The 11,224-nt window shown below is 27.4% G+C and overlaps 4 protein-coding genes across 5 annotated transcripts; 2 read left to right on the top strand and 2 right to left on the bottom strand.

Annotated features, from left to right (window-relative positions):
- Nucleotides 1–15: 15 nt before the first annotated feature.
- Nucleotides 16–4,030, bottom strand: fand (Pre-mRNA-splicing factor SYF1 fand). Of its 2 annotated transcripts, none has more exons than XM_069114107.1 (15): nt 3,836–4,030; nt 3,604–3,752; nt 3,206–3,527; nt 2,866–3,141; nt 2,612–2,753; nt 2,340–2,491; nt 2,042–2,262; nt 1,797–1,959; nt 1,622–1,735; nt 1,384–1,546; nt 1,191–1,300; nt 912–1,115; nt 618–831; nt 387–533; nt 16–243 (listed from the first exon to the last, which is right to left on the bottom strand). In XM_069114107.1, exons 1-15 carry the CDS (start codon nt 3,875–3,877, stop codon nt 167–169), a joined length of 2,496 nt encoding a protein of 831 aa, XP_068970208.1. In that variant the 5' UTR covers nt 3,878–4,030; the 3' UTR covers nt 16–166. The 2 variants fall into 2 exon arrangements, with proteins under 2 accessions (XP_068970208.1, XP_068970207.1); XM_069114106.1 differs by having other exon boundaries at nt 18–243; nt 2,842–3,141.
- Nucleotides 4,031–4,180: 150 nt separating this feature from the next.
- Nucleotides 4,181–6,412, top strand: Ccm3 (programmed cell death protein 10 Ccm3). The gene is made up of 5 exons (XM_069114115.1): nt 4,181–4,596; nt 4,807–4,984; nt 5,086–5,218; nt 5,303–5,467; nt 5,548–6,412. The coding sequence occupies exons 1-5, from the start codon at nt 4,525–4,527 to the stop codon at nt 5,630–5,632; spliced, it is 633 nt and encodes a 210-aa protein (XP_068970216.1). The 5' UTR covers nt 4,181–4,524; the 3' UTR covers nt 5,633–6,412.
- Nucleotides 5,997–7,759, bottom strand: Arpc5 (Actin-related protein 2/3 complex, subunit 5). Its single transcript, XM_069114117.1, has 3 exons — nt 7,514–7,759; nt 7,353–7,425; nt 5,997–6,411 (listed from the first exon to the last, which is right to left on the bottom strand). Exons 1-3 carry the CDS (start codon nt 7,672–7,674, stop codon nt 6,172–6,174), a joined length of 474 nt encoding a protein of 157 aa, XP_068970218.1. The 5' UTR covers nt 7,675–7,759; the 3' UTR covers nt 5,997–6,171.
- A 364-nt stretch (nt 7,760–8,123) lies between these two features.
- Nucleotides 8,124–9,617, top strand: LOC138180337 (putative ATP-dependent RNA helicase TDRD12). Its single transcript, XM_069114116.1, has 4 exons — nt 8,124–8,510; nt 8,587–8,711; nt 8,789–8,899; nt 9,156–9,617. Exons 1-4 carry the CDS (start codon nt 8,368–8,370, stop codon nt 9,272–9,274), a joined length of 498 nt encoding a protein of 165 aa, XP_068970217.1. The 5' UTR covers nt 8,124–8,367; the 3' UTR covers nt 9,275–9,617.
- Nucleotides 9,618–11,224: the final 1,607 nt, after the last annotated feature.

An 11,224-nucleotide genomic window follows, 5' to 3' on the forward strand; every position in this document is an offset into this window, starting at 1 on the left:
ACTGATTTGTTTTCTGTGAAAAAGAGCTATATAGAAAAATTAATTTTTGTCGCTGAAAGTAATATTTTGTTAGTTGTATCAATGATGTATTCCAATTACAAATCTTATATTTTATTGTGAATTTTATTATTTACATCTTTTTCCGACAATATAATTTATACATGCCTTAATCATCTTCACCATCAGTTGTCTTTAAACTACCAAATACTTGTGATGGAATAGTTTGTTTCTCAACAGGTATGTCTAAAAATAAAGATACGAATAAGAACATAAAATATAATATATGTATGTCGGCATTAAAACTCTCTCTGAAGGAATTTATAAATACATTACATGCGATGAAATGTAATAAAAATTTTGATGTATTATTATATATTCTATATTACCTTCCTCTACATCCGCTTCAGTGTCATCAACGTCATCTATATCAATATCTATTTCATCCGGATTGTTTACTTGAGATTCTGCTTTACCATCTTTTTCTATCGCACCACGAACAAATTTAATACTGTCCTTATATGTGGTAATATTATCTGCAATATTATATTTATTACTTTAGTAAAACTATATATTTAATTTTTTCAATTACTTCTTTTGTGATATAACAAGATCTATACCCTGTGTTTTACTATCCAAAAGACGCATTGCATCTGCTGGTATATCAGATGGTGAGTTTGATGTATTATTTAACATTTGTGCAGACATCATATTCACTTGAGTGTTGTACATAGCTTGTACACTACGCTTAATTCGAAGCATTTCACGCATAGTGTCTTCATTACCATGTCTCACTTCAAACTCTTTCCATATTTGCCAGAAATTTGAAGCCACCTAAACGAGGTATAAAGATATACATGTATGTAATATTAATTTTAATATTATCTTTAAATGATTCAAACAATACTTCATACCCTTGGATCGCAAATTTGACTGCAGTGCGCATATATTGCCCGAGCTCTATCAACTTCTCCTAATTTCGTCTCCATTTCTGCGAACCGTAAACACATTTCTCTCGTATTATCTTCATTAAGTACTTCGATAGCTTTTTCATATATCTGCCTCGTTTTCGGGACACCATATATGTCTGCTGCTTTTTTAATATATATGTTGAACATCTGCAAGACGTATACATATACTGAATTTTTATTAAATTTATGTTCGTTACATTTTTATAAAATATTGCTTCATACCTCAAATTTTTCTTCAGGAAGAACAGCGTTAGTTGCTCGTTCATATACAGACATTGCATGCCTAGCCAAACCATGTTCCTCTTCTAATTTTGCATACAGTAAATACAAGGCTACAATAATATAAGAAAATTAATATCGACATCACTTTTTGTTGAACTTATAATTATATTAAATATGTATTATGTAAAAATACCTTTGGCATATTTTGGTGGACAAAATTCTAAACACTGTTCAAATAAATCTCGCGTTCGTTCTAACTTTGTTCCACCATAACGTTTTAAAAATTTTGTAAGATACGTATTCCATATATCGTAAACGTTAGGCCATTTGAAGAGTGCAATACCTTTTTCATAAGCCTACAAATAATAATTAAATGTTGTAGAAGATGATTATTAAGATTAAATAGTATTCCTATGTAATTTAATATATACTCTGAAAGCTTCTTCAAAATATCTATTTTCTTCGAGAAAGAGTCCATAATTAATAATGATTTGTGGCGTTGCGATTTTTAGATCTATAATTTTGTCGTACACAGCTTTGCATGTCTGCAAATGAAAAAGTACAAGAATTTAAAATTTTATAAATAAAGTTATTTACAAAATATACCTTGAAAGTCCCAAAACTTTCTTCTAAATCTGCATACATAGACCAAACTTTTAAAGATTTATACAATCTCATTTGAACTGTTTCTGTTTCGTCATGGTAAGCTACCTTACGGAATGGCATAGCAGTAGCACGATGCATAAGTTTTAACGCTTCTTTATAATTTCTGTATGAACGAAGTTATTACGTTAGTTACAGAATGACGATACATTTAAATTACTATCTTACAAAACAATAGGATTCCATACCCATGCCTAATTTCCATTTCTGCCCATTCACACCATACAGAAGCAAGATCATCGACTTTAGTATAGGGAACATGAGTTGCTTTCTCGAAAACTACTCTAGCGTCTGCTATTTGACCATTTTCTTCATAAAATTTACCAAATTCAACCCACAAAGTATGCAATTTACCTACTGCTAATTGTGGTTGTACAGTCTGTACAGCTTCTGTATATGTATTAATAATCTAAAAAGAGAAGTTATAACTTATAATAATAAAAAAGTCGTTAAACAATTTTTTATTACAAAGTTTCATAAAAATACCTCGTGTGGTTGTCCCTCATAAAGCCTAACTCTTTTATGCCATTCTTGTACATTATGAGGATTTTGTCTGAGTAATACAGAATTCAGAAGTAATAAACGCCTTTCCATTAAATGTTCAAATCGTGCTAATCTCAATTCTAGATCTATATCATCTGGGAATACGATTGTAGACAATAAAAAATTGTAAATATTATATACTAAATAAGATTATGTAGTTAAATATATGTATATATATATATATATATATATATATATATATATATGTTCTGTACCATCTTCAGTAGGATTTTTTGCAGCTTCTTCCATACGTTTGCTAAGACTAAGTTCTTCAAACTGTGCATAAGCATCAAACACTTGAGTAAAGTCTCTAACAGTAGTCACTGTTTGTATTGCTTCTTCATAAATATCCCTCGCCTGTACAAAATAAAAATATTGAAATTATACAGAAACAAAACATAAATAAATTATATTTTTTACAAAATCGAAAAATTATTTAAAATACCCTTTCGAATAAACCGCTACGAACATAATAATCCGCCAAAGAATTCCAAAGAGGGCCTAACTGATCAGTATAACGTCTTAAACCACCTCTAATAATTGCATCTACATTAAGAGATTTTATTTTAGAAGGATTCTTTGATATTAAATCACACAATTCATTCCATAATTGATGATTAGATTTTCCATGCTTTGATACAAAATCATCTTGATTAACAATTTGTGCAAGTTTCACAGCTGCTTCGTCAAGCCTTCCGATTGATATCAGGTATTCTATATACTCTTCTGTATCTTCTGGAGCTAGCTAAAAATAAACAACACATTATTAAATATAGGTCATGAAGATAAATAAAAATATTCTATCTTACCTTAAGATACCTTCTAAAAACTCTGACTGCAGTTTCATAGACATTATGCTTTTTTAAAAATTCAATATACAATGGCCATATACGATGATGTTGCGTGATAGGGAGAGCTCTAAGTGCTCGATCAAAAACTTGACGAGTACGTGTAATGTAACATTGTTCTGTCATCAATGTGCAATAGTCCATCCAAATTCTGGGCATTTTATGCATAAAAACCAAAGCACGTTCAAATGCATTATTTACATCTTCATAAAGCGGATCTGTTATGCACCTCCCTTTCAATTGGTTAACACGTTGACGTAGATAATTGTACCATAACTTATAGCTAATAAAAAACGAGAATTTGATTATTTTATAAAAAATTGTTTGATAAAAAAAAGCAGAAAGGACATGTCCTCTACCTTCCAGGAAGTTCCTTTAACGCTCGTTCGTACACAATGTTTAAATTACTGCTTTTTGTACTTTTTAAATGATCTATATAACGTTGCCAATGTTTCACGGAATAAGGATTTCTCAAAATTTCTTCTTCGTATGGTAAATCTTCTTCATTCTATTCCATAAAAAAAGACAAATAAAAGAACAGTGACGTACCACACAAAAATAAAGTGAGGTTATATACAATAAATTACTTACAAATACATATAGATTTCCCTCTGGATCTTTACGTTCCAACATTGTTGAAAATTCTAATAATTATATGAGGTATTTAATTCAAGTACAATAATAAATTAGCAATATTCCATGCGTATAATCAAATGATAATTGTGGGGTTATACTTAAGGTTATTTTCTACTACAATATTTTGATATACTTCGTTTTAACCGCGTTATATTAAGGCGCTATTTCATTGATCGTCCGTAATATAACAGAATCATTTGGTATTGCACCTGAATCTAATAGGGAATATATTTGGTAAACTAAATGTTTAGAGATGTTCTACTAAAAATATTCGTGGAATTGTAAGGTGATAAAATATTTGGTGTATTGAGAATACTTCTATCACATTTTTCGAATAATTACAATGTTTTATTACCCTAATTTCAAAATTTACTAAAAAAACTGCAAAATATTACGTATTCGAGAAAAATTTAAAATAAAGATATTCATCTGAAAATCAAGTTGCTCAACCTGTTTACCTCGTTTTGGAATGAGACACTAAGCGTGACAGCTGTCATATCAGGAATATGATCGAAACAGATACTTTTTAATGTAAACAATTCGATCTGTACCTGGACTGGCCAATTAAGAAATCAATTAGCCGCATTTAACCGATTACGAATTAATTACATTTGAACTATATTTTTAAATAAACGTTGTAAAGGATGACAATGGGCGATGAGACTCCAGTTACATCACTGGTCCTTCCTGTCATCTTAAGACCAATATTAATGAAGGTATTGACATTTCTTTTACTTGTAGATTGTAATTTCAGTTACTCACTAAAATATTTGAACACTTACAGAAACCTCTTACGAATATATTATTTGTACGAATATATAAACAAGATACTCTTCATATGTATATGTTAAAAGATTATTTTAATTAAAGAATATACATTTCTATTTCATATTTGTTATTGATTTCTCTAATCCATTGTTACATAGCTAGAAAGACAAAATGTATTGGCAGCTCAAACATTACGTACAGCTTTATTGAAAGCTGAAAATTCACATCCAGGAATTACGTACGATTTAATCCTTGGTATAATACGACGGGCAGAACTTAATCTTGATATGAATGAGAGTGTTTTAAGATTACAAGGAGCAGCTTCTGATTATGATGGTATAATTCTAATATAATAAAATAAAATATGAGTAAAATATAATTAAATACTATGTTTAACGTGATTAATATTCTGTATTTGTTTTATACTATAATTACAGTTGTAGAATATAGATCATCTAGATCTGAGGATGCTTTCCAGGAATTAAATCGTAAATCAACTTCCTTAAAAAGAATACTTAGCAGAATTCCTGATGAAATAACAGATCGGAAAACTTTTCTCGAAACAATCAAGTATGTTTCCATACTTATGTATATTGTAGTCAAAATAGTTTTATTTATATAATATAGCATGTTTTTGTAATACACCTATTTTAGAGAAATTGCAAGTGCAATAAAGAAACTTTTGGATGCAGTGAATGAAGTAACTGCATTTATTCGTGGTTCTGCTGGAAAACAGGCATTGGATCAGAGAAAAAGAGAATTTGTTAAATACAGCAAAAGGTTTAGCAATACATTAAAAGAATATTTTAAAGAAGGACAGTAAGCATCGCTACATTCCAATTATCATACATCATAGTTATCATATTTTCTTTAAAAATACAACTATTTTCTTGTTATAGAGCAAATGCAGTATTTGTAAGTGCATTATACTTGATACATCAAACAAATATGATAATGCTCACAGTAACGGACAAATGTGAGTAATGAAAGCTCTGTCAAATGATATTTCTGCAATAATGAAATAGGTCATAGCTATTATAGAGTTTATTTAATATACTAATTTTATCCATTTCGTTATGTATTTGATAATAAGATTTAATTATCATTTAATATAAAACATATATATATGGTACTATTGTTTTATATGTATTAAATCGTTATAAAATTATTACATGCAGACGAATATATAGATACATAATATACAAAATTCTTATAAAAAAATATAAATATTATTTCTGATATATTGTACTATTATTTTGTACATAAAACATAGAAAACTCTAGTTTGAAAACAAAAAACATTTATCAATTATGGTGGAGATTTAAAATGAAAGACATTTCTCCAAATATATAAGAAATAAAAATTACTTTATTGATAACAAATGTACACCAATGTGTTATATTTTTCATATGGAATCTACATCCTCTATCTACATCCTCATTGTATTAACAATGACAATGAGTAACAGTAAGGATTAATGGTAATTATTATAATGAACATTATTAGAAAATGTACAAATTTTTTCAAGCACGTTTACTATCTGCAAACGCTCGTACAATACTGCCAACACCACTGATATTGTATACCTTTTCATGCCAGGTTAATAAATGACTACTACTACCCTCCGTTGGAATTTCAAATCCTCTGTATATATATTTCATTAAAACATCCAGCAAGTCACGATCTAATTGTGCTAAGCAATCATCTATTTGAGTGGATTTTATACTTAGAAGAACTTTTAACGTCAGATTCCGTGCGTTATCCTGTAATATATCATCACTATTGGCTTTTGCAAAATCACATATATGTAGATTATACAAAATAAAGATTATGTCTTTTTAATAAAATAAAATCAGTACACATTTTCATTTTGTTAAATACTACATTATGAAACATATTTATTACATAAAACATATACACAATTCACAACTCATAAAAGCATTTGAACACTTACCATAAAAATCTTTTATGTATATATTGTATGTGTCATATAAAACATTTTGAAATTTTACTAACACTATAATCAGACATGACTATCCTGATTATACTGGTAAAATTTGATACCAACTTGAAAGAGTATATAAAAGTTACAATATATTTATTGCAAACATATATTTAATAAAAAATTAATACACAGCATGAATAGTCATTTTAGAAGCTTATTAATATTATGGATAATTGACTGTTTAAATACATTTATCACTACTATAAAATATATATATACTTGCATTAAATATCTTATGGCTTTCATATACATTTCTAGGTTTGTTTCAAACTTTACAAACATAACTATAACAGCTAGATCTCTTTACAGTGTAAATGAAATTTTTAAATATTTCCTATAACATACATAATATATTCATGAAAGGTTTTTGCAAGTGTACAAATATTTTTAGAAAATAAAGTACATATAATATATTGTCCCCTTTATGGTAAAACTATCATTGTGTAAATTATTGTGTTGTTATAACATGACAAATGTAGTATAATGGAAAATATTATATCCGAATATTTTGATTATTCTATGTTCAATTGTGAATTTTTGTAATCTATGAAATTATGTATTCATGATATTAATATAAAAGGAACAATATATCTTATACCACATGTACTAAAGTGTATTTTAGAATGATAAATATAAATTTCATCATGTCATAAACTCGTATGTTAAACACTGAAGTAAAGGGCGTGTTTCTGAGGTTACCTTTACTTGTTGATTTTTACACCCAAGTGGTGCAGACCTCAATACTGATATCAGTGCTTCTGCATTCTTACCCTTGAATAAATATTAAGGAAAATGCGATGAAACATAAGAAAAATCACTGTAACGTTATTATATCTATATAAAAGCGATGAAAAGGATATTGGCTAAGAAGTGTCAAAATTTCATTTTCATCTGGACCTGTAGGTCCTCCTATTCCTCCGTCAGCGTCTTCTTCTCTGAAATTATTATCACTGTATTGATCAACATCGATTTTTCGAAACGCTGACGCTGACGAATCTTTTTTGCCATCGTTTCTTGACATTTTATCTTTATGTTTGACGTTTTACCGTGATTACGCCCGGCTTATCAACTAACGTCGTGAAATGAATCTTTATTGGTCTTCAAACATATAGTATACATAGTATGCCTTTCATTCGAACAGCCGCTAAAGAAAATCTGAAGATTTTTGTAGATTATTATCTTTACTTTTCACATTAAAAATATTACTTTATAGTTTAAAAATAAAGGTTACAAATTAAAACTTTAGTTTTATTTTACAAATAAAGTTATTTTCTTAATTTTACATTTGTAATGTAAATCGTTGTAAATAATTGTTCAAGCCATCATTGTTAAATATGAAATTATAAAAATCGAAAAATATGTACTTGATATTAAATATGTAACAAAAATTCCACCAATCAAAAGCATGAACTGTCTTTTAAGTTTATGTATGCATCTACATATGTATGTATATATTATCATATCTGTTGTTATACTTATATGTATGTTTATTGTTCTTCTTCAGAATACAATAGTTTTACAATTCAGTATATTTTTTAAGTTTACTATCTTTTTGATTCTTTGTTCTTTTTCTCCGAATTCAAATTTGTTTGTTAGATACTTATATTTCACGAATAGGAGGATGGTTTTTGTACTCATGAAAACAAAGTGATATCGTATTTTTATATTGTTTTATATGTAATAAGTGTATATACTCTTTCTACGACTTTACGTTATGAGCTTTTTAAAACTTGTGAGTAAATATCACACACCGAAAATTGTATGGTACCAGACTGATACTACAGTCATCTTACGTATTTTACTATATGATATAAAGGAATATTTTCTCCATGTTGAATGTGATCACATATTATTTAGGTATTTTAAATATCTGATATCTAATATAAAATGTTGTTTGCAAGATTATATAAAAAATGTCTATACCGGTTTCTAGCACAATAACAAACTCAAAAAAATATTATATTTGCTCATATTTTTTTGGAACTGTAATAGCAGAAAAAACAACCCATAGAAATGTAGGAAGAGAAGTTAAGATTACACTTGTAAAAGCACATAAAGGTAAAATAAATATTCTTTTTATTTATTTGTTATATTATTTTTATTATGTATTTATATAATTTTTATCAAAATGATAGGGACAGAATGGTTAAGATTATTTATCGCAATGGAAAAGAATCCTTTAATCAGCGTAGATCCAGATCATATATATAAAAAGGACTGGATTCTTGAGTCTTTCAAAAATATAGGTAATTATAACACATACCATTTAATTAATAATAAACTGTTTTTTATGTTTATTCATATAACTGTTTTATATATATATTTATATATATAACTTTTATATATTTATTTACATATATAACTGTTTTATATATATATTTATATATATAATTGCTTATATAAAGAAGAGAATATTAACGATTAATATTTGACAGTAATATTTAGTAAATCTTTATTGATGATCATGTTATGCAGAGTCTAATAAAAGTTATTTTATCACAGAAAGGGAGAGCTTTGCAGAATATAAACGTAGAAATAATATAACTCAAATAATGCCACTCGTGCCATCGAGTGATGAAGAAGAATCTGATGATGAAATAATGGATGCATTATTTCTTTAAACTACTTATATATATATATATATAATAAACATATGTGATCAAAGTGTGATATTTGTAATATGTAAATATATCTTTAAATAAAGGAACAAAAGGATATTAGTTAAATTTGTTTCTTAAATTTTTACATATATGCATTGTTTATTGACTGAGCTGTAATATTGCATGCGATGATACATAATACTCTGATGTACATTATACATAAAGATATCATTTTGGCGCTGTGAAGTCTGTCGCATAAATATAAAAATGAGAATAAGAATGGTATATTACACTTACATATTTCATATAGTATCATCTAGGTAAAAATTCATACTGAACGTAATGTTTGAACGATTTTGAAATAAATAATCATATTCATTATTATACAATTCATTATTATAAGTGAGAAAAAGATCATGCTCCATACTTGAATAAGATAGAATACTTGTGTCTCAAATATTTTAGCATGTATTCATTTTGTATAAGTGCAGTATAAAATGCGAGGCTGAATGAAGACAAATGAACAATGTTTACATAGCATATTATTTCTTTGTATATAAAATTCGCTGTATTTGTTATTCATGATTGATTTGCAAGAAGTAACACTTAAATAATTACAATAGTGGAATGTTTTCACGCTATGTTGGTAATATAAAACGTAAAGTATAACTGTACTGAAACAAATTCATACTGGTCACAGGGTTATCAATAGCGATATTATTCTTATCTTTGGCAATGGACTCTTTGTATTTTATATAATGTTTATAAGCAATTATTTTTTTTTATAAGAGATTATAAAAAGATATTGTTTATATTTTGATAATAAGGAGATGATGTAAATAGATCTATAACGTGAAATAAAATAACCAAATATGTTTCTCCAAAAGTTTCTTAATTAAGACTGTATATATTTTAATAATTTATTAATAAAGAGGACATTATTATTAGTGCCTTCATACTATCATATCGTAATGTTTTATGGAATATATTAGGAATTGGAACATTTTCATCATACTACTTTTAAATGCTACAAATAGTTTGTCATTATATCATTACAACTATTTTGTAGTATATAAACAATTTCGTAACATTGAAATAATAGCAATATATTAAAACTCATTTTTATAATAAAATAATTATATTTAGCCCTTTTAGTACCGAACAATGATATATCGTTGTGTATGCGATGGTGCCTTACTAATCGCATCGCGAGAGAACTTTATCTCAAAATAAATTTATAAAACGTTATAAATGGTTGAATTTTTCTGTAGAAGCACTGTGTGAGATGTTCCACAAATCGAAAAAATTGTTTATGGGATTAACTTTTTGTTATATTCCGCGATGGTAGATACCGAGACTGTATACGCTAGTACCATAAAATAAAAATTCGATACGGGAGATTTGCTTGAGACCGTCATAGATTTTAAATAATACTGTTTGGAACAGAATATCTCCTTATGTTTCACAAAATAAAAATAATCTTGCATCGACAGAGCAACAATAAAATTTTTTGTGAGCCTATGCGGAGATCACACACAATTTGTAATATATGCAATAAAGGATTACACGATGTATACATTAGTAACCATCAATGCTAAGTAAATTATTTGTATGAGTAATAATAAGTAAATATCACACATTTTCAATAGCCGGATAACTATAAATGTTTATAATAATATTAGAATGTTATTTTAGTGATGTTATACTAGCTCACTTGTTTTGGAGCAAGTAATCCTCCTACGCATCATGGGATTATCATTTAGCTTTGTTTTTGATGTTAGAAATTTTGCTACAAATAATTGAGAATGTAGTATTGATGCTTTATACTACGTGTTCCACATCAAACTATGACCAATCGATGATTCTTCTTATTTGCAAATACTGTTTACAAAAAAAAAACTGATTTTTCCACTTCTCCTATTGATTTTGAATAAGAATTATTCGTATGATTTTCAAAAAATAGTGAAATAC

This window comes from Bombus flavifrons, chromosome 5, assembly GCF_040668555.2.
Source record: "Bombus flavifrons isolate JBK064 chromosome 5, iyBomFlav1_principal, whole genome shotgun sequence".
Taxonomy (NCBI): domain Eukaryota; kingdom Metazoa; phylum Arthropoda; class Insecta; order Hymenoptera; family Apidae; genus Bombus; species Bombus flavifrons.

What these genes read in the sequence shown, in the direction of transcription:
- Ccm3 (XM_069114115.1), top strand. Translation starts at nt 4,525, where the DNA reads ATGACAATGGGCGATGAGACTCCAGTTACATCACTGGTCCTTCCTGTC. An exon ending in TAAGACCAATATTAATGAAG is followed by an intron (nt 4,597 to 4,806) that starts GTATTGACATTT and finishes ATTGTTACATAG; the next exon opens with CTAGAAAGACAAAATGTATT. An exon ending in ACTTTTCTCGAAACAATCAA is followed by an intron (nt 5,219 to 5,302) that starts GTATGTTTCCAT and finishes CACCTATTTTAG; the next exon opens with AGAAATTGCAAGTGCAATAA.
- fand (XM_069114106.1), bottom strand. Translation starts at nt 3,877, where the DNA reads ATGTTGGAACGTAAAGATCCAGAGGGAAATCTATATGTATTT. An exon ending in AAAAAATCCTACTGAAGATG is followed by an intron (nt 2,492 to 2,611) that starts GTACAGAACATA and finishes TCGTATTCCCAG; the next exon opens with ATGATATAGATCTAGAATTG. An exon ending in GAAATGGAAATTAGGCATGG is followed by an intron (nt 1,960 to 2,041) that starts GTATGGAATCCT and finishes TCGTTCATACAG; the next exon opens with AAATTATAAAGAAGCGTTAA.
- Arpc5 (XM_069114117.1), bottom strand. Translation starts at nt 7,674, where the DNA reads ATGTCAAGAAACGATGGCAAAAAAGATTCGTCAGCGTCAGCGTTTCGA. An exon ending in ATTTTGACACTTCTTAGCCA is followed by an intron (nt 7,426 to 7,513) that starts ATATCCTTTTCA and finishes ATATTTATTCAA; the next exon opens with GGGTAAGAATGCAGAAGCAC. An exon ending in GTAAAAATCAACAAGTAAAG is followed by an intron (nt 6,412 to 7,352) that starts GTAACCTCAGAA and finishes GATATATTACAG; the next exon opens with GATAACGCACGGAATCTGAC.
- LOC138180337 (XM_069114116.1), top strand. Translation starts at nt 8,368, where the DNA reads ATGAGCTTTTTAAAACTTGTGAGTAAATATCACACACCGAAAATTGTA. An exon ending in TGTGATCACATATTATTTAG is followed by an intron (nt 8,511 to 8,586) that starts GTATTTTAAATA and finishes ACCGGTTTCTAG; the next exon opens with CACAATAACAAACTCAAAAA. An exon ending in TGAGTCTTTCAAAAATATAG is followed by an intron (nt 8,900 to 9,155) that starts GTAATTATAACA and finishes ATTTTATCACAG; the next exon opens with AAAGGGAGAGCTTTGCAGAA.